This window comes from Lathamus discolor, chromosome 5, assembly GCF_037157495.1.
Source record: "Lathamus discolor isolate bLatDis1 chromosome 5, bLatDis1.hap1, whole genome shotgun sequence".
In the NCBI taxonomy this organism is placed as follows: domain Eukaryota; kingdom Metazoa; phylum Chordata; class Aves; order Psittaciformes; family Psittacidae; genus Lathamus; species Lathamus discolor.
The window spans coordinates 30866768-30887876 of record NC_088888.1 but is presented as its reverse complement, the minus strand read 5'-3'; the positions used below and the strand labels follow the sequence as shown (position 1 = coordinate 30887876).

The 21109-nt window shown below is 35.5% G+C and overlaps 1 protein-coding gene across 4 annotated transcripts in view; it reads left to right on the top strand.

The window, feature by feature from the left end:
- Positions 1-21109, top strand: part of RYR2 (ryanodine receptor 2) — a 380163-nt gene that overhangs the window by 267123 nt on the left and 91931 nt on the right. For all 4 annotated transcript variants that reach the window (XM_065680202.1, XM_065680204.1, XM_065680203.1 and 1 more), the window contains 12 exons: positions 185-275; positions 2468-2608; positions 3350-3513; positions 5515-5593; positions 6205-6294; positions 7398-7535; positions 9389-9466; positions 10191-10266; positions 12594-12720; positions 14656-14771; positions 16324-16388; positions 18099-18220. In XM_065680202.1, the coding sequence (XP_065536274.1) occupies positions 185-275; positions 2468-2608; positions 3350-3513; positions 5515-5593; positions 6205-6294; positions 7398-7535; positions 9389-9466; positions 10191-10266; positions 12594-12720; positions 14656-14771; positions 16324-16388; positions 18099-18220 (1287 nt within the window). The remainder of the gene's footprint in view (positions 1-184; positions 276-2467; positions 2609-3349; positions 3514-5514; positions 5594-6204; positions 6295-7397; positions 7536-9388; positions 9467-10190; positions 10267-12593; positions 12721-14655; positions 14772-16323; positions 16389-18098; positions 18221-21109) is intronic.

Sequence of the window (21109 nt, the reverse complement as noted above, 5' to 3'; positions counted from 1 at the left end):
TAGCCTGTATGCACTTGTTTGTTTTCTTTTGGACGTGTTTTTTTTACTGCCATGAGCAAAATCCTGTTACTTTAGGAATTTGAAGGATTTTAATGGCATACAACTAACAGGTTGCTTTCATGCATTTATTATTTACACAAAACTGTTTTGATACACCCTTTTGAAATGGTTTGTCTGCTTTTAGGCAGTTGCGGCCCTCCATGATGCAGCATTTGCTGAGAAGACTAGTGTTTGATGTTCCTCTATTAAATGAACATGCAAAGATGCCTCTTAAGGTAAAAGTTAATTTTAGTATTCAACAGCATTCGTTGTAAAACTACCTTTTCTCTTGGCTAATTAAAAAAAAAAAAAAAATATTAGCACTCACATGTTGTCCAAAAGCAAATCTGAAACCTGGCCATTGTGTAACAGAATTTGTTTTGAAATAAACATTTTCAAATATATCTCAGACTGTTGGAATCCATATTTCTGAGACACCTCTGGTTCTACATGAATGATAAAACTTCTGTCTTTTTGCATTGTATATGCATGGAAGTTGTTATCTCACATTTTTCTTTAATAATCTGTCAATTTAAATAAATATTAAATAGATAAGAATAGATTACTTAAATCTGAAGATACATAAATGCATTATATGGATTGGGTCTTTTTTTTCTGATACATGAAATGTATAACAATTGCAATGTATTAAGGACCTTAAGATCATCTAGTTCCAACCCCCCTGCCAGGGGCAGGGACACCTCACACTAAACCATGCCACCCAAGGCTCTGTCCAACCTGGCCTTGAACAGCGCCAGGGATGGAGCGTTCACAGCTTCGTTGGGCAACCCATTCCAGTGCCTCATCACCCTCACAGTAAAGAACTTCCTCCTTATATCCAATTTAAACTTCCCCTGTTTAAGTTTTAACCCGTTACCCCTTGTCCTATCACTACAGCCCCTAATGAGGAGTCCTTCCCCAGCATCCTTATAGGCCCCTTTCAGATACTGGGGCTGCTATGAGTTCTCCATGCAGCCTTCTCTTCTCCAGGCTGAACAGCCCCAACTTTTTCAGCCTATCTTCATAAGGGAGGTGCTCCAGCCCAGTGATCATCCTCGTGGCCCTCCTCTGGACTTCTTCCAGCAGTTCCATGTCCTTTTTATGTTGAGGACACCAGAACTGCACACAATACTCCAAGTGAGGTCTCATGAGAGCAGAGTAGCGGGGCAGGATCACCTCCTTTGACCTGCTGGTCACGCTCCTTTTGATGCAGCCCAGGATATGGTTGGCTTTCTGGGCTGTGAGTGCACATTGAAGCTGGCTCATGTTCATTTTCTCATTTACCAGCACCCTCAAGTCCTTTTCCACATGGCTGCTTTGAGTCTCTTCTCTGCCCAGCCTGTAGCTGTGCCTGGGATTGCTCTGACCCAGGTGTAGGACCTTGCATTTGTCATGGTTAAACTTCATGAAGTTGGCATCAGCCCACCTCACAAGTGTGTCAAGGTCCCTCTGGATGGCATTCCTTCCCTCCAGCATACCAACTGAACCACACAGCTTGGTGTCATTGGCAAACTTTACTGAATGTGACTTGTAATATTTTGCCAACATATTTTTGCAAAGTGATGTTGAAACAATTCTCTTCTCTGAAGAACTGTGAAAATAAACTCTGAATTAAAATTGCAGTTAAGTATTTTTAGCAAGATCTATCTGTGACTTAGGGACATCTGCTTCTGAGGAGGTCTAGTTTTTTCACTTTGCTATTGCCAGAAATTTTATGTTTGGGGTGGCTTTTACTGACAGATGCACAACTAATTTTTCTTCTCCTTCTCTGTTATTGAGGGACATAGAGGACACATTAAGTGCAAAATTTATGATGTTTTAGTTTGGCAAATACCCAGTAGCACGTCCTTGCACCGCTTGAATACCTGATAATCTGGAATATTGTAGCCATTTAAGAATAAAGTATCCCTGAAATGTATATTTAATGAAATAGAGGGAGAGAGAATAAAGGTCCTCTGCCAATTGTAGATAGAGGGCAAGAGGGTGGACTAATAGCAGGTTTTACAACTCACTGAAGAGATGAGTCACGCTGGGAGTTATTGGTGAATAGCTCTTGGATATGTAAATAACAACTGGGAACTAGGTGAAATCATGGTTCTAGTGTCTTACATACCAAACACCAGTGTTTGGAAGACTGGCACACAGATGGAGATAAATTTTTGGTTCAGCTGAGCTGTCAAGAGCTTTTGTGGTGCTGGGGAAAATTACCCTCTGTCACATGTGCTTTGCATATGCCACTAATGTTGAAAGAAAGAACTGATCATTCTGAGTGTATATCCACCAGTGATTTAAAGAACAAATACACATCATGACTTCTTGACAAAAAGTTAGAAATTTTTCAGGCAGTATCTGTGTAATGGTTGAATGCCAGACTGGAACTACATCAACAGTTATATTTTATTTGCTTCCAAAATATGTTCTGTTTTAGTTGCTGACAAATCATTATGAAAGATGCTGGAAGTATTACTGTTTGCCAGGTGGATGGGGTAATTTTGGCGCTGCCTCAGAAGAAGAACTTCATTTATCTAGAAAGTTGTTCTGGGGTATTTTTGATGCTTTGTCTCAAAAGGCAAGTAATTTAATATCCATCTACTACTTTAAAAGCCTTACTATATAAACTCTTTTTCTTTAATCTGTCAATTTTTACCCATCTTTTAGCAACACTATATTATCCACTTTAAAGGGAAAAATAAGGGCTTTAGTAAATTTAAATCTTCCTCCACTAGCTTCCACTTAAATGTAGGTATACCATTTTGTCTGCCCTTTAAAAATCCCTATATAGTTAATAAAGTAATTTTGAGGTGTATCTGCAGATGTCAACCGCACTTCAGAGCCTTAAAGCAAATTCAAGCATCTGCGGTTGAATGAAAGCTGCACTTTTCTATCTTGCACATTATCTTTAAAAGAAGAGCATAGTCCTTTGCTTAGGAGTTGTAGTTTTATCACACTTGAATCAATTCTATGTTGGACAAAAGCTTGATAGTACACCTTTGGTATGTATTTATTGTTAATTCTTTGTGTATTTTTAACAAACCTGTTTAAAATGAGTTTTCAAATATAGGTATTTATAAATGCTATGCATATTCCTGTACTATGTTCTCTTCCCAGACATTAGAGAGAAGCTTAATCAATATTGTATAATACACTTTCGGCAGTCAGTTTCCTTGATTTTCAAAATAAAATTCAATTTCCTACTGCATAGGAAAGCCATTCTGTTGTTGCTTGTTTCACATACAGCTATATCAGTTTCAGAAGTGATACTGATAGCTTCCATTCACTACTCACTTTCTGTCCCCTGTGTGTTCCACAGAAGTATGAACAAGAGCTGTTCAAACTGGCTTTGCCTTGTTTGAGCGCAGTTGCAGGGGCCTTGCCTCCAGACTATATGGAATCAAATTATGTCAATATGATGGAAAAACAGTCTTCAATGGATTCAGATGGGAACTTTAATCCTCAACCTGTTGATACATCAAAGTAAGGAATTATTTTGTTGCAACTAGTTTTGTTTGTTTGTTTTTAATCATGAATGTGTGAAAGAGGGATGGAGTCTCTTCGGATGTGAACTTTTAATCTTTTCTGGATGCTTATCTTCTGTGTAAAACAGAAATTAATTTTTATTTATGTGTTATTTTAAATAATTTAAAGCAACAAATATCCAGTTACATAACTAGTTTCTTGATCAACCTAGAATATTTTAAATGCCTAAACATTTTCAGCCTGAAGATGGAACTGTCCAGTTAGTTACCCTTGTATGTCTGCTGCAAAGAAACCAGCACGTTTCTAGGAGCAGAAAAAGTAAACTAGTCTACATCATCCCTGTCATTACTAGCATGTGCCAAAATGCTAATTTGAGTGTGTGTGACAGTGTACTTGCAGAAAATTATGATGATGATACATTCATATAATATCTTTTTACTATGATTCATGGGGAATAGAGTGGAAAAATCTTCATTTCCTTTAAGTATTCAGGCTCTGATCATCTCTTTTAAGTGCATTAGCCAGACAAAACACATATCTGAATTTTTCTGTCCTGGTTTTTGACTATAGTCAGTGCCCCATTCTCCTTTGTACAGAATAGCCTTACAGCAGTGTGGTTACACAGTAACCACATTGAAAAATGCCACTTGTGAGACATTTGCTTCAATTGCCTTTGTGAGCTTTCTGTCTTTTATTAACATTCAGAACACAGAATGCCGTCAATAGATTGATACCTTTGTTACAGCATGCTTGTTTATGTATGCACATTAAAATATGGCAGTAAAAGCCATAATCTATGCTGTACACCAGTGACCATTAAAGTTCATGTCTAAGATGCATTTAAGATATATGAAGATTTAACAGAATTTGTCTTAACAGAATTTAGTAAGGATAGTATACTGCCATATAACAAATTACAGATGACTTGGCCTGGTGTCCTTTCAGTGGCAAAGTGAAGATAGCCGGAATGTATTTGAAAACCTCAGAAAATAGTGTGTAACTACCTAAATCATCAGTCACCTCACTGCGATATGTGTCAACAGTTCTGTGATGATACAAGACAAAGCACTATTATCAGTGTCACTTCCAACCTATTATTTTAGCATGAAGATCTTGCATCACATTTCTTACTACTCCTAGACCTATTTATATGAAGCTGTAGATAATAGGACCTTATTGTACTTGTCAATTTATTGCATTTCTGAAATGCATTATGCCATTAGTAGAGTTCATCTCAAATGCATACTTTCAAACAGCAAAAAAACCTGATGACCATGATGGATGAATATTTTCTGAACTTTGTGTGTGATTAGGCTCTTGAAACTGTGACTCTGACATGGTTTTGTTTTATATTCCTGCTTTTCCCCACCCTGTGACTGAAGATTAAAACCAGACTCTTGTACTTTACAGTAGATGGCAGTGTAAGACCTCTGCTATTAAAATTCTTCATTTTAGGAGGGAAGATTTTGCTATTTCGTAAGTGATCAAGAAGCAATTGCTTTATTTGTTGGAATGCAGATGCAGAAAAATACTGATATTTTATAAATTATTTTCTGAAGAGGATTCTGACTGTGGTTCAAAGGGACTGTTAGCACATTTAGTTTATAATGAACATGTTCAGTAAGTCACCGCTGTATTTCTGAAATTACGGATCATTGTTACATCTTTAATCTTAAGAAAATGAATATTAGTAATAGAAATATGTGATAAAAAAGCACGAGTGCTTGGTATCAGTATTGATTTTTTTAACTGCACACATGTCAAAGAAGTAAAATGCCTACAACAGCAATAGTTCTCATTCAGTGCTTATCAAATAACTCAGATTCTTTCCTTGATTTAACTGGAGTTTAGGGCAAACCGTATATGAGGAAACAGACCACAGTAAAATGCTTTGAATGGATGTATGCACTACCAATTATTTATTTGAAAGTTTTATTTGAAATAAAAGCATTGACATTTTAGCATGTGTGATGTGACCATTGTTCTCTTCACTTTCAGCATTACAATCCCTGAAAAGTTAGAATATTTCATTAACAAATATGCAGAACACTCTCATGATAAATGGTCAATGGAAAAGGTAAAATCTATATTCCTGTTAATCAGAATTTTTATTTGAATCCATTTCATCTTTAAATATTTTACTTTGAATATTATTACTTTTCATAATGCTACAAATTGGTACATAGGTAAGTGATAACCTATGTTTTCTTGACGTGCGCTGGGGGGAAAGTTCAGTAGGGGCGCATAAGTATTTAAAAATATTCATTGGTTTTATCATTGACTTTTGAGTAAATATAGTTGCTAATTGTTTGAGTTTTATTGAATTGAAATTTCCGTTTTTTTAACTAAAATCCCTCTCTAGGGTTTTTATTCCTTTGTGCAGTTTCTGTGTCCAGTATTAAAAATAGTTCCTCAACTGTAGCATAGTATTCTGCTCTATATAAATAAAAAAAAAAAAAATTAAAATGTTAGCCTTGTGTAATCATTAATTTCAAAAAGAAGGCATGCTACATTAATTTTGTGTAGATAATATAAATATTGGTTGAGAAAATGTTGAGGAAATACTAGAAACTTAAGAGAACAGTTCTGCAGAAGCATTTTTCAGTTCCTTTGTACCAATTACAATATGATATTTCAGAATTTTTTTGCTTTTCCCCATTTTTTACCTCTAATCATTACTATTTTCAGTTTGCCAATGGATGGACATATGGTGAAACCTATTCTGAATCTGCAAAAGTGCAACCATTAATGAAGCAATATAAATTATTGTCTGAAAAGGTAAGGATTTTATTAATTCTTGATCCATGGTGATTGAAAAATTACTCTGTTCACTATGAAAATATCATCTTGTGTTTATATCACTTTAAAAAAAAAATTGTTTAGAGTACATATCAGCCAATGTGTGATTGTTGCCTTCCTCACAACCTCTAAAAGAGATAGAAAGATTTTATTGTACTATAAATAGGCCACTCAACCTATTCATGGCTGAACTTACATGGCATAACTTATAATGAAACTGAACTGTCATATTGCCAGTATACTTTTACAGAAAAGTCATAGAGGTATGGATACTTGCTGAGTGAAGACTTAAGTTTACTCTTTGTCTGGTCTCCAGGAGAGGGTCACAAAGATGATTAGAAGGCTGGAAAATTATACATGATGCAAGGCTGAAGGAACTAGGTTTGTTTATCTTAAAGAAGAGAAAGCTAACAGGGATGTAATTTCAGTTTCCCAGTACCTAAATGGTAGTTATAGAGAAAGTTAATATATTCTCTTCACAGCAATGCAGTGACAGGACAAGAGGCTTGTGTAAGTTGTTTTAGCAGAAAGGCTTTTTGGAAATCCCTCTTGCCTTGACAACTTAAACATTGAATTGGTTGTTCAGAGAAGTGGTGAGATCACCTGAACTGCAAATATTCAAATCATGACATGGCAAGCCCTGGATAACCTAATCTTGATAAGCGTTGACAGCCCACTTAAATTATCTGACATCAACAGAAGGTTGAGACAGATCATATACAGAGGTCCATTTCAACACAGACTTATTTTAAGATTCTGTGATTAAGTTTCATGTGTCAGAAAAAAATGCATTACTTCTGATAATTACTGCTCCACCTTTGAGTTCCTATCTGAGCATGCCATTAACATGGTTAATCCTGTGATCATCAGCTTACTGCAGGGGCAGAATTGTTCTTCCCATCTCTGAAATTATGAACTTTTTTATATCATATGATTTATTTGCTTTTCAGCATCCCTAGCCAGGGCTGATTTCAGTGCATTTCTTTGTATCTCAGTATAACCAGGGAAAAGCCCAGTAGTTATTTTTTGTTCTGTACAGCTACATAATCAACAAGGCAATTATTGCATGTTCATTCTTCTAGGAGAAAGAAATTTATCGATGGCCAATCAAAGAATCACTAAAAACTATGCTGGCATGGGGATGGCGAATTGAAAGAACACGAGAGGGAGATTCCATGGCACTGTATAATCGGACACGTCGCATATCTCAAACCAGTCAAGTGAGCCTTTTATTAAAAACTTATTTTAAAAAAGGCATGCAAAATCTGCTCTTGACCTTCAATTTTGCAAGTGATGAAATAAATCTGTAGCATAAAAAAATGGGAAAGCTTTTTTCACAAGCAATTGTGCAACTCTGAAGATTAGTTTGGATTTATATTCACTGAATCTGGACCCTTCTTTGCCTGTTCCAAAGTAATTTGTTAATAAGCATTTTCAAAAAATCTGAACAATTGAAATAAGAATGTATTTGTTCACTTGATTTAAAGTTAATTATGTTACTTAGGGGAATTATTTACATCAGTAGGTGATTACACTTTAATAGTGAGTATTGATATGATTTTAGTCTGCTATTTTTTTGAATTTGGTGGCTATGGATGGCTTTAAGCCTCTTCTCTCCACTCAGCAGTCTGCATGATTTACATGTGTGAGTGGTGATATGCCTGTGAAAAATGAGCAGTTGGACCTGCCTCTCCACTCTCTCTAGGCTCTATAAAGTGTGTGTCAAGTGATTTGATTCAACAGCTGGGCTAACACATTATGATTTGCACACTGTAGTTGCTGTCCAAAATTCATGACTTCCAAATTTCGCAACTTTGGGGTGTTTATAATAACCAAAGACTCTACTGACAGAGATGTTTGAATACACTTTAAGCATAAGAAGCTTCTTAGAATTAGTAGCTTTACATGAGATTCAAATTATATCAACATATGAAACAGCTTTTGTAGCTAAGATACATTCTTCCCTTAATGAAATTCCACAAATTTACTAGAAGCTTTTGAAGCCTAAAATATTTCTGTATTTCAGAGTACTCTTTCATATTAACACTCATCCTGTGTTTAAAATGTGCCATCATTTAAACAAACACAAAACAGCATTTTCCTGGGTTCAGCTGAGAAATTTTAAGTGTATTTAATCACTATATTTGTGTAAATGGAACAATGCTTGAATTTTTTGCTGTAGAAAGCATTACTTTATCAGTATTTATTTATTGTGTGCTGCTTGTACCTCCTTTGTGCTATTCTCTGCTAAAAATACCTGCCTTTTAAAGGGAGGCCTTCTAACTCCTAGGCCTTGCACATCTCATATAAATTCATGTGAAAGTAATATGAGGCATGGGAACAAAATTCCAGGCGTTGTTCTTCCTAAAGACAAATGTTCCTGTTGCAACAGAATCCATTGAGGAAAGCCCAGAAATGTCCCTTTTCTAGCCACGTTTCTTGCATGAGTGGCTTTCCGTCGAAGGAATCTCCATCATTGCTTATCCTTCGAACATTTTTGTCAATTTCGTGAGCAAATCTGTGTCAAATTTAGGCAGTAGAAAGAAAGAATGACAAAATGGTGATATTTTCTGAGTGGGGAGAAGAGATGGAAGGAAAAAGATACGTATTTAGTAGAGTCTATTACTATATGTAGAAAATAGGGTTGAAAAAGCAAATTCAGAGTTTTGTTTTTGTCTGAATTCACCTTAAATTACATTATCTGAGATTTCTCCTGCTAAGAAAAAAAAAAAATCTAGAAAATTAGGAGGTTTAATTATGACTCTAGTATAGCATTATTCAAAATGAGCTCAAATCTTAGATGAGGTAAAGTGAAATTTGCATTTCAGTGGGGGAGATTTGTGTCTGATGGCTGTCTGGTTTTGGATCAAAATATGTCAACCTTTGCTTAAGTCTCACTTAAGTTTACCACCCTTGATGTATTTTCAGTTGGGCTACATAGGATACTTCTGTTCTCTAGAGATAGACAACTGACATTTTCCTGAAGGTTTTTCATTAATTTCAGTGTCTTGTTAATGTTAACTTCTTATCAAATCCTTGTATAACTTTACTGTTTTGTATGTTTGCCATTCAGATTTCTGTAGATACAGCCCATGGTTATACTCCTCGTGCAATTGATATGAGCAATGTCACTCTTTCCAGAGACTTACATGTAAGTCAGAAATAATATGCCTACCTTTTTTTTTACCATTTATTTTTTCTTACCTACTAGTTTATTTTAAACAAATTTTGGTTGTGCCTGATGTTACTTTTATTTTGGTTTGGTTTAGGTTTTTTGGGAGATGTGTTTTGTCTTTTTCATCATTGCTCTTTGATCCTTTCTTGCTTTAAAAAACATTATCCATGTTGAAAAGCTTCAGCTCTTGGCTGCATCTGTGGAGTCCCTGGTAAAATGGTTGGTGGTTTTAACAGTGTGATCAAACAAATGAGTATGCATGTCAACCAGGCTATATCTGTGGATTTACAGAGAGTCTGCTGCAGCCAGCAGGAACAGTCTTAATTCAGTCCTCTGGCTTGCTGTTCTTTGTTTTCTTTACCAGAGCCTTCAAGGGGCTCTTACTGGCAATGTTTTGAGAATCAAGCCCTCATCTGGTGTCCCAGTACCCTTTTCAGACTATACTACTCTTTGCGGTTCCTCCTTTTTTGTATTACCAGTTTTCTTTTCAGCATGAGGTTTCTAATTCCTATACCCATCCTACCCAAATTATGTATCATAAATGTTCAGTTCAAAACTCTTGTTTTCAGTGAACCGTTACAATGCAATTGTATTGAAGCTCCCAGAGAACAAAGCATGTTATTTAATATCAACCAGAAAATTATTCTTCTTGGGGGTTAACCACTGCAACACATATCACTAACCTCTCAATTTTTGTAAGGCTATGGCTGAGATGATGGCTGAAAACTACCATAACATATGGGCAAAGAAAAAGAAAATGGAACTTGAAGCTAAAGGTAATATTAATTATAAGGTATTTACAGTATTTTTTATTTAAGAAAACAGATTAAAAAAAAAAAAAAAGGAACAGCAAAGTTAAGTTGCCAAAGAAGAAACAACAAAGTATCTATTCTTAATTAAGTATTCTGTCACTTTTAGTGCTAGGAAGTTTTTGTAGTACTGAGTCTAACAGTTCCTTTTGAAGTAGTTTGCCAATTCAAATATATCAAAGAAAGAGAAGTCAAAGCTTATAATTTAAGCTACAATAATACATTTTCCTTCTAGCATTAATCTTTCAGCATATTGCCCAATGGGCTCTGATTTAATCTGAATTCTTTTATTGCAGGTAGGTCTAAAAGGGTGTTTACTAAAACTGCACGTGTCATGTATTGAATTGAAAAGTGGATAAACACCTAGAGCAGATTCTTGATTCCATGTAAAAATTGCATGTGCTCCATGATCTCTGCTTCCCTAAATGAAAATTTTGTTAAGTATTGTGTAACTTATTATTTGAAAGCAGATTATTGCCTCTGAGCAACACTTCAGTGACAACAATGTACAGTATTTTTAGTGTAACGTGAAGGAGAATAGTACTAAGAAAGCTAGAGGTGGCTAGTGAATGAGGGAGAAGCTTCTAATGGAGAGTTTCTTCATGTGAACTGTCAGCTGGGCAAAACCTGGCCCTCAAGACTGTGTGGCTTTTCCTACAGTATATACATATACTAATCTTGATTTTTTTTTTCTTTTTTTTTTATGTGCGTGTAAAAAATAGAAAAGTAATGCTGAATTCAGATACAGAATACATAGAATCATAGAATCATAGAATAGTTAGGGTTGGAAAGGACCTCAAGATCATCTAGTTCCAACCCCCCTGCCATGGACAGGGACACCTCATACTAAACCATCCCACACAAGGCTTCATCCATCCTGGCCTTGAACACCGCCAGGGATGGACCATTCACAACCTCCCTGGGCAACCCATTCCAGTGTCTCACCACCCTAACATCTATTTTAATTTAAGGCTTTTCACATACACAAGTATGTTAGTCACCTGAAAATTGTCATGACGCCTAACAAGTGTCATTCCCCTTCATTTAGCATTTTGTGTGTATTAATTGTAATTGATTGTTCCATTATAGTATTAATGACTTCCATATATAGAGCATATATGCTTACTATGCTTATATGCATTTTTGTATGTCTCTGCAGATATAATAAGATGGAATTAGATCACATTTGTGATAATAGAATAAAACCCAACCATCCCAATGTTAAAAGTTGCGCTTCCTTGAAAAAAACAAACCAACCAGAAAGAAAACCTATCAGATTGCCCGCTGGATTACCATTTTGCACATATTTATCTGGATGCAGCCAGGACTAATAGAAGATTTTAGAATACGTGGCTTACAAAATAACCTAAGGATATGTCTCCCAATATTTTCTTAAGGAAATTTATTCCTTTTTTAACAAATATTTTTACTAGAGACTTACTGTTATCTTTTTTTCTGAGATAAGTCTGATTACAATTTCCTGGCATTTTGTAGCAATTAGCATAGGGGCAGATTGTATTCTGCTATCTGATGGTGATTTTAGAATGTGAAATCCTGAGAATTATGCTCTTCATGAAGGTATTTATAGTAATAATAGTAACTTTATTTCCCTGCTAATTTAACAACCTGCATTCAGAGAGGTATCAATAGGACAGCTATTTGTAAGCAATACAAATGCAGTTTATTCCGTTTACATCTGTTTTGGCAGTATTCCTTTGATCAGATTAGGCAATTGTCTGAACCACATTTGAATAATGTACGCTTAATTTTCTATCTTTATTATTGTAAAGTAGAACTATATAATTTTCATATATTTTCAGATACATGTATATGTTGCTAAACCCCATTAACTCTTTTTGCTGTCATCAGAAACTTTAAAGGCAGGTTTCTGTTTGTGTGTGTTTATATATTTGTTTATATCTTGGTTTTCTTATGAAATGATGTTATTTGCTGAAATATTTTCAGCTCTATTAAACAAAGTTGTAATTGTAATACATGTTCACAACAGTTAAGCACTTTTTTCTTCTTTAAGAGTTTTTGCAGTATGTTCAAAATATTTAGCTGGTACTTGCAGCATTTGATTATGTTAGAACCATGTTTGCAGCCACACCTAACGCTTGTATCTGAATATTTTTTAGGTTTTAGACAGAAAAGTACATTATTGTTATTTCAGACTAGATTTTGCTGTAATGTGCTATGTATTAATATGACAGCTTTTACATAATGGCACTTACCATGTCAACAGATAACTCTTTAGCTGCTTTTTAATTATTAATTCTCTTTATCTTCTATAGTAGGAGGAGGCAACCATCCTCTTCTTGTTCCTTATGATACACTGACAGCCAAAGAAAAAGCCAAGGACAGAGAAAAAGCACAGGATATTCTGAAATTCCTACAGATTAATGGATATGTTGTCTCCAGGTAATACTCTGTTCACTGTTAGCACCACAGGAAGTTCCTAATATCCTTCAGTAGCTGATTAGCTTGTTTGTGTTTTTTTTGTTTGTTTTTTGTTTTTTGCTTTTTTTTAGTATTTTTTTTTTTTTTTGTTTTGTTTTTTTTTTTGAGCTTTTTTAAGTAAAGAAAAGACCTATGTTTGGTTTAAGGTTTCAGGACCTGAGAGTAAGGATGAGTTTTGTTTAGAACATTGTAATAGTGGATTTTGGAGTTAGTAGCAGGAGGTTTGGAAGGCGCAATCAGAGTTTTCCAGAATCTCTGCATGTCTTCTGCCTCTCCTCTCAACTCTGCAGCATGGTGTTTCTATCTGGGGTGTCTCCACACATCCAACTATTAGTAAACTTGTTAATTTTCTGTAAGTGATAGATTTATGAAGTCTTCATTACAGGCCAGGTACATGTACCTCTATAGGAATTTCCAGGTAATTGCTTTGATGAGACAGTTTTATTTCTAAAATGTACTTATTTCTTTTAAGTGAGTTACTTTGTAGTGTTATTACAGTATTTTAAAAGAGAAAAGTGATGTTTTTAAAAGTTGTTTTTTTTTTAAGCAATCAACATAGTGAATAAATGTAGTAATCAAAAGAGTTCACAATTCAGTACTTATACATGTTATTCTCTGCAGAATAACATGTATAATTCCTTTTTGGTTTTAGTATGACATATTTATCTACTAAATGCAGTGTGAGTGAAATTTTAATTAAGTTGGAAGCTTGTCTGCCTATCAGCATGGCTTAGGAAATGTGAGTCACTAGGAAAGGCTGAAAGCATATCTCAGATTTGTATGACTTGAAAATTAGTAAGTGAATGAAACAGTCACAGAGGTGGATTTAAGTAATCATTGTGAATTAATTAGCCTAGCACATCTACTTAAAATCTGCCTGCTTCCTTTCTTTTATATCATGTGTGAAATTCAGCCCATTTATAGCATCCCACAGTTAATCTAACAGTTCTAGGTAAAATTTTTTAGAGTGGCTGGAATAATTCAATTTACTTCCTTTCACTGGAGTAGGATGTATAAAAAAGGTTGTCACTCAGCAGAGGTTTCTTTTCTCATCCCCTGTCAAAATGACAAAAAACTCCTCAGGTGATTCAATGTTACATGTTCCTTTTTGGCTAATCCTTTGAAAATAACTGAGTCCTAATGCACCTGGTGCATCTGACAGTGGGGCGGCTGACTCCATTGCTGGTTAAGCACAGGCTCTTCATTAAAGTCCTTAAAGTCCCAATCCTGCAGAATCAAGGCACATGTCATTTCCAACTTGTTGCTAGCAGACATCAGCCCACATCCTGGAACCAGCCTCTGCAAATCCATATTTACTGAAAGAAGGTACACTTTTCATATTAAACTAGTAACTATCATGATACATACTTGTCTTGCATTCAGCGCTGAGCCCAGGACAGTACTGGAAAAAGTAAGCTACAATTCCATCACTTTGTTTCCCCCATTTTTCACAAATGCTATGTAGCAATTCAGAGTTTTTCCACTACCAGTTGTCTTTTTGAAAAAAGTCATGGTGAGGGAGATGAGATTTACTTCTGGTTTGCTTGTTTAAATCAAATATTTTAGCAATTTCAAAATCCCTTACTCAAGGATCAGTCCCTGGAGGGAAAAACAAGACAGTAATGCCTTACAAGTAAGGGAAAGAAATTACAATGATACTGGATTAATCTGTTTGATTGACTAGTCTAATTTTTCTGTAACCTTCTACTTGGGAAATCTGAGTTGTATCTTAAAAAATTGCTTAAAATCTAAATAAGTGTACCGTTTACTTCACAGAACAGTTCTGATGCTAGTAAGCAGTTAATCGTTACTAGAGAATGTGACAGACTATGTGGAAAGGTAAGACTACTTTGAGTCCTTCTACATGTGTGAAAATTGAGTTTCTCCTTTTTGCAGAGGACTTAAGGACCTGGAATTAGACACACCTTCCATTGAGAAACGTTTTGCCTACAGTTTCCTTCAGCAACTTATAAGATATGTGGATGAAGCCCATCAGTATATTCTGGAGTTTGGTATAGTACTTGTATATTTTCTCACGAATTTTTAACTAACATGTTTGATATTATAAAAAGAAAACCTAGATTTTTTTAAAAGAATACACATTCTTAGACTAGGGGTTTTCCCTCTAGTTTACTATAGTTAATGAAAATTGTGGATTTTGGAAAATTATGTAGTTTGCATTCATTCCAGTTTCCTATATTCATTGCCATTTCCTATGTTCATTCATCAGATAAGAAGTGTTAAGCCAAAATTTGACTTTCATTATTTAAAAAAGAAAACTAGCTGCACCACTGTATTTGTGCACAAGGTGATCTCTCACATGTGAACATTAATATTTACTATTCATAGGTAACCCTTTTTCACAGAGCAAATTAAACCAGTCATTTGTACCATCCTGATATATTTATTTTTTTTTTTTCTGGAGGAGGAAGCAGAGAAACCTCTTCCACAAAAAATCCTACAATGGAACCTTCTTTCATGAACACCCAGCATGTTTTGTCAACAGTGCTATCAAGGAAAGAAATTAACTTGATCTGCTTTTGTTAAAGATTTTTCTTTTCTTTAAAAAGAAAGTTTGGTGACCTAAGTCAGCTTCTCATATGAGTGCTTAAAGCCAATACACCTGGCCAGGTGCAGCTTCTGTGTGGCCATGGGAGTTGTAATGCCATGTAACATAAACTGTGCCGTGCGTCTAGGCACAGATACTGTAACTTGGCAGTATTAAGGGCAGGACCAGTAGGGAGATTGAATATATCAATGCTTGTCCAAAACACTATCTAGTTTTAAAGTGGGAATTATTGCGTTTACAAATTATTATATGACATGCTTATTTACAGTAGGGAAAGTCTGGCTTTGATAATTCATTGTGATACTTCTGCAGCTAAAGCCTGATTATCATGGCTTCACTCTACTTAATTATATAGATTTGGCCTAACTGCAAGAATGATAATGAATAAATATTGAAACAATGTTAGAGCAAATATCACTTGTGTCCCTCAGTGGATTAGTAAAAAGAAGATAATAAATAAAGAATAAATAGCGTGTGAGCTGTACCAGGTGATGTCTGTAAAGAGTATTTGATTTTTATAGTTATGTGGAAGTGAAGCTATTTTAATTTCATTTGGTTAGTACTGAACTTTTTTTTTTTTTTTTTCTGTAGACAAAGTCCACAAATAAATAACAGAAATTTGGAAATTGTTTCTCCTGGGAACAACTGGAGAAAGGTGTTCCATTAGAATCTGAGTTTAGGCTTCCAAATTGCCACCAATAACTAGAAAAAAACAAATATAAGACTAGGTTTGCATCTCACAAAAATATCCATACCTCTGGACTACATCTACATTTTTATGGAGATTTAGACAATTATTCTTTACACATTTTATTTCTGTTACTTTTCTTCTCATGAGGTAGTCATAAAATGCCACTTTAACTAGTGTGTACTGTTTGTGATATCTTAAATCTGCATCGAAAGAGGTATTATTTGTTTATAGTGTACATTTTAAAAAATGCAGAGTAGACTGATTAGGATATATGACAGGGACCTTAATTTTCTTCTCTCTGCAGATGGTGGCAGCAGAGGCAAAGGAGAGCACTTCCCATATGAACAAGAAATCAAGTTTTTTGCCAAAGTACAGTATATCTTTATTTATTCTTTGTCAACATAGAAAGCAGTTGAAGTGAGAAAGTATTTATTAGTGAACATGATTATTGTTCTTACAGTTGCCCTTTTCTGTGTTAAGTTCATAATTTTATTAATTAAAAACAGTAGTAATAAAAATACCTTGAAAATACTGTAGTATGAATTCTAGATGTCAAAAAAAAAACACAGGACTACAATTTTATTCTCGTTGTTTCCTTACTTAGTGATACACAGCTACTCATTTGTTGTTATTCATAACCTCCCTATCTTTTCTGTTTACTAGCCTAGTCTAATTCTGAAGATTTTTTGCTTTTACAGTGGTCAGGCAGATAAATATGAGCTATAGTTACTGGAATTAATATAGCTATGTATCTGTCAGTGTCATCTTTGTTATTTCTTCCCTTGTTTTAAAACCGTGCTGATGTCTCTATCATGGAATCTCAGAATGGCTGAGGTTGGAAGGGCCCTCTGGAGTTCATCTAGTTAAACTTCACTACTCAAGCAGTGTCACCTGGACCAGGTTGCCCAGGACCATCTCCAGATGGCTTTTGGATATCTGCAAGGGCAGAGACTGCAGTCTCTCTGTGCAACCTGTGTCAGTGCTCAGTCATCCTCACCATAAAAAAGTGTTTCCTGATGGTCAGAAGGAACTTGTTGGGTTTCAGTTTGTGCCTATTGACTCTGGTCATGTCACGTGGCACAACTGAATAAGAGCCTGGCTCTGTCTCCTCTACACCTTCCCTTCAGATGTTTATACACATTGATGAGGTCCTTGCTGAACATTCTCTAGGCTAGAGTCCCAGCTCCCTCAATTTCTCCTCATGCAGTTAAAATTATCTTTGTGATCCTTCACTGGACTCTCTCTCCAGTATATCTATGTTTCTCTCATACTGGGGAACACAGAAGCAGACAGCACTTCAGATGTGCTGAGAGTAAGAATCACCTCCCTGGACCTGCTAACAGCACTGTCTAATGCGACCCAGAATGGTGCTGGCTGCCTTTGCAGGGAGGGTGCACTGGTCATGGTCATTTAATCTCGATAACTTAAAGCAATTCCATGTGGAATTTGCCAAGGTCACTTAGTCTAAAGCTAGCATTCCACCTTCTTTTGGACTATGCTCCAAAAAGGAAGCAATTTCAGATTTTCATATTGGCTGGGTTTTTTGGATCTCCACCTGGCTGACACCTGCAGTGGGCACTGAGTAATGATGACCACATGAAGTAAACAGGAAGACTTCTGTGGACAAGCCTTTGATAAGTAATGATGTTTTGGGAGTTTTATTTGGTAGCATCTAGGGTTAAGTGCCATTAGTGCATTGATAGTTGTAGATGAATTTTTCTTATACCTACATTAAAAGGCATGAAGAGTTGTGTATGTGCATGTGGTATTCGAAAAATCCAAAATTGTGAGATGAAATTAAATTATACTTTCCACTTTGTACTTCTCCTAAAATTACCACACCGATTAAGTCTCAGAGATAATATAGATTTCTTTTTCTGCTGCTTTCCTGATGACATTTTAAGTGCCTTGAATACTAAATAAATTCAGTGAGAAATAGACATTAAAGAAAAAATACATAGAGATTTTAAAACTGAAAACATATGTGAAATCTCCTGCCTTTAGTTGTCTTACATAGAAAAATACAGAACATAGTAAAGAAAGCCCTGAGATAACTACTTCTTTCTGATACAATTTCAGGTTGTGCTTCCTTTGATTGATCAGTATTTTAAAAATCATCGCCTGTATTTCTTATCTGCAGCCAGTAGGCCTCTCAGCAGTGGAGGCCATGCCTCTAACAAAGAGAAAGAAATGGTGACAAGGTAAAACTTATTATTAATGTGTATGCACATGTGTGTTTGACTTTAAACAGCAGCAGTTGATTGTAGGAAAGTGAGAAGTGATGTGGGAGGCACAGAAATATTTTTATGAAAATGCAAATTAAACCTTTTTCACTTTCTTTTCCATTTAAGTAAATGCATTTCATAAAATGCAGAGAGGAGTACAGTTATGATTATATGCTGTTTTAAAGGCAGTGGTGATGATTTTAGCATGCAGGGAACTTGAATTTAGTATTATGTGCAACAGCCTGTGGCTCAGGCTATAAAACTGTGTATCAGTTTTCACTGCTGGAAATACGTATATACTGAAATCATTATTCCTGAAATTTTTTGTGGTAGATTTAAAGACCAAACTTATTTATAACTGAGTTTCAGTAAGTATCATTATTACTGTCCAACCGAAAAAGTAAAAAAAGAGAGAGTTGCATTTTTTCTGCTCTTTGGTTTTCTAAACAGTAATAATAATAGTAACATGACAGAAATATCCACTTGATCCTTTCTCTGAAGTTATCCCTTTTTGGGCTTTCTCGTTATGATATGTTTTCACCTAATTTCACTTCTGGTGAATTGAAGCTTGTATTTCCCATTTAGTAAGGTGGACTACAAGATTCATGCAGGACCTACTGTATACCTGTATATACAGGTTTCGTGATTGCATTCTTGACTGTTACTGGGTATTTAACCATGCAAAACTGAATTGCTGTTTTTTGAGGCTGACAGCTAATTGCTGGTTATACAGACGTGGGGTTTGCAAGATTTTGTGAATACTGAGTGAAGTTTCTAGCAATAATACTGAGCATAAGTAAGTAATGGCTGTCTTGGCTGTGTATTATCTCACAGACTAATCTGATCTGGCAGCTAATCCTGAATGGCATTCTTCAAAGAACTCAAAAACTCTATCAAAATACATCAATCCAGATAATGTTCCACTCTGTGAGCTGCTGTTTTCTGTCTGTAATGTCCTGTATGACAATATTTTCACAGCTGTTATGTCATACCAGTAAACCCCATACTTCTGGAATATGTCAAACATGGATATATCAGCATGCCTACTGTGTAGATTCAGGACTTCTGCACACATGCTGTCTAGCTGTGTGAGATTCCTGAACATGTATCCGAGCAAAAGGATCAGAGCTGCTGCCATACTTAATTGAGTTACCTGCCATCCAGAAGTGTCATCCAAAGAGAAGAAAACACATGCAGGGAAACCTTGGATGAATGCTAGCTATAACCAGGGCTATTGAGCAATTTATTTCTTAATTTTCAAGAGGCAAAAATTATAGAAACTAAATTATATGATCTACTTCCTGAAGGGCTGTTTTGGGCCATTTTAATAGATTCACAAATTTATTTTTTTTTATTATTTTTATTTTTTTGGTTTTGTTTTCCTGCCCTTGTCGCCTTACCTGCCCTCGGTATTGTAGGGAGTTTTCCAAAGCTGAATTGTGGATTTGATTTTTTCCCTTTAGATTTGTTTGAATCCAACTCGTACATAGGGTTTTCTTCAAGCTAAGGGCAGTTCCTGGCTGGTTTTTTTTGGTTGTTTTTCCAATTAAGCTTTCATTTATTAAGCTATGGAAGAGTATAATTTTGGGTATTGATGATGAAATGACAGTGTTAACTGCGATAGCCATTTTGTGGTCAGCAAACATGCTAAATCCAGATTTATTCTGTGGGGAAACTGGGGTCAGACCTCTTCCTGAAATGTGGTAGCATCTTGTTTGTAACCAGCCTTTTCAGGATTGGGCTTTTTGCATTTCTCATTCATCCATCTTACAAGTCCTTGTACTACTACAGTTCTATAAAATTAGTTCTGGACATCAATCTAAGTACTGGTCACTTGGACATTTTATTTATTTGTTTAACCTAAACTAATTACACTGGAGAGAATAGGTTCAGTCTGAGTTCGTGAAAACATGGCATCTGCTGAAAGCTGTGGTCAGTTGCGCAACATCTGTGTGTTAGAACATAAGAGATTGTGAGCTCTTTTACTGTCTTTGTGGAAATGGACACAGGTTTTATATGACACTAACATGCTTCTGTACAGCTTTTCCTGTTGGATTGGGTGAGCCAGGATTCTCATAAAAGAATATATAGTTTATGTTTGCCTCATGGAATAAAAAGTGAATAGAGATTCCTGAACATGCACCAATGAGACTCATTTCTAAAGCAGAGCAGTTGCTGTTGTTATAGTGGATCATAGTGCACGGGCTAATTAGCTGGATTCAACACCACATTCACCTGGCTGTTCTGATTTTGGACATGTTTCCGTTTGGCAGCCTGTCAGTGGAACAACATGTTCAGATCTCATCCATAATCTGTGCAGACATGCTTATGGTGTCTTTTGCTTTTAAATCAGAGGTTGATAACTAGCCTGAGTGCCTAGTAATTAAATAGCTTAATAAAATGACATATTGTTCATGTCATTTATAGCAGATGAGGGGTTTTGCAGCATAAAAATGATACCAAAATTGATGTTGCTGTTAGGGACAATTCTCAGAATGAACTGAATCATAAAGACTGAGCTAACCCCTCCTAAATTTGGAGGCCAGTTCAATTTGGGTAGGGCAGTGTGCTTCTGCTTCTATGAATTAACACAAAACTTCATTTTTCATTCTCCTGAATGGGGGACTGCTCATCAGCACAGGAAGTAATTCATACATATGAAATGAAATCATTGATCACATCCATTTTTGTTGTTTTTTTTATCCGTGTAAGATGCTATTTCTCATGTCAAGTGTGTTTAAAAAGCAATATATTTGAAAAGAAATCCTCACTGTGTTCGGGATGACAAGATCCAAATTGGACTAGTTAAACATTTGCCATCAAACACTTCAATTAATCTGATTTGTTTACCTTTTGTTTTCAAAT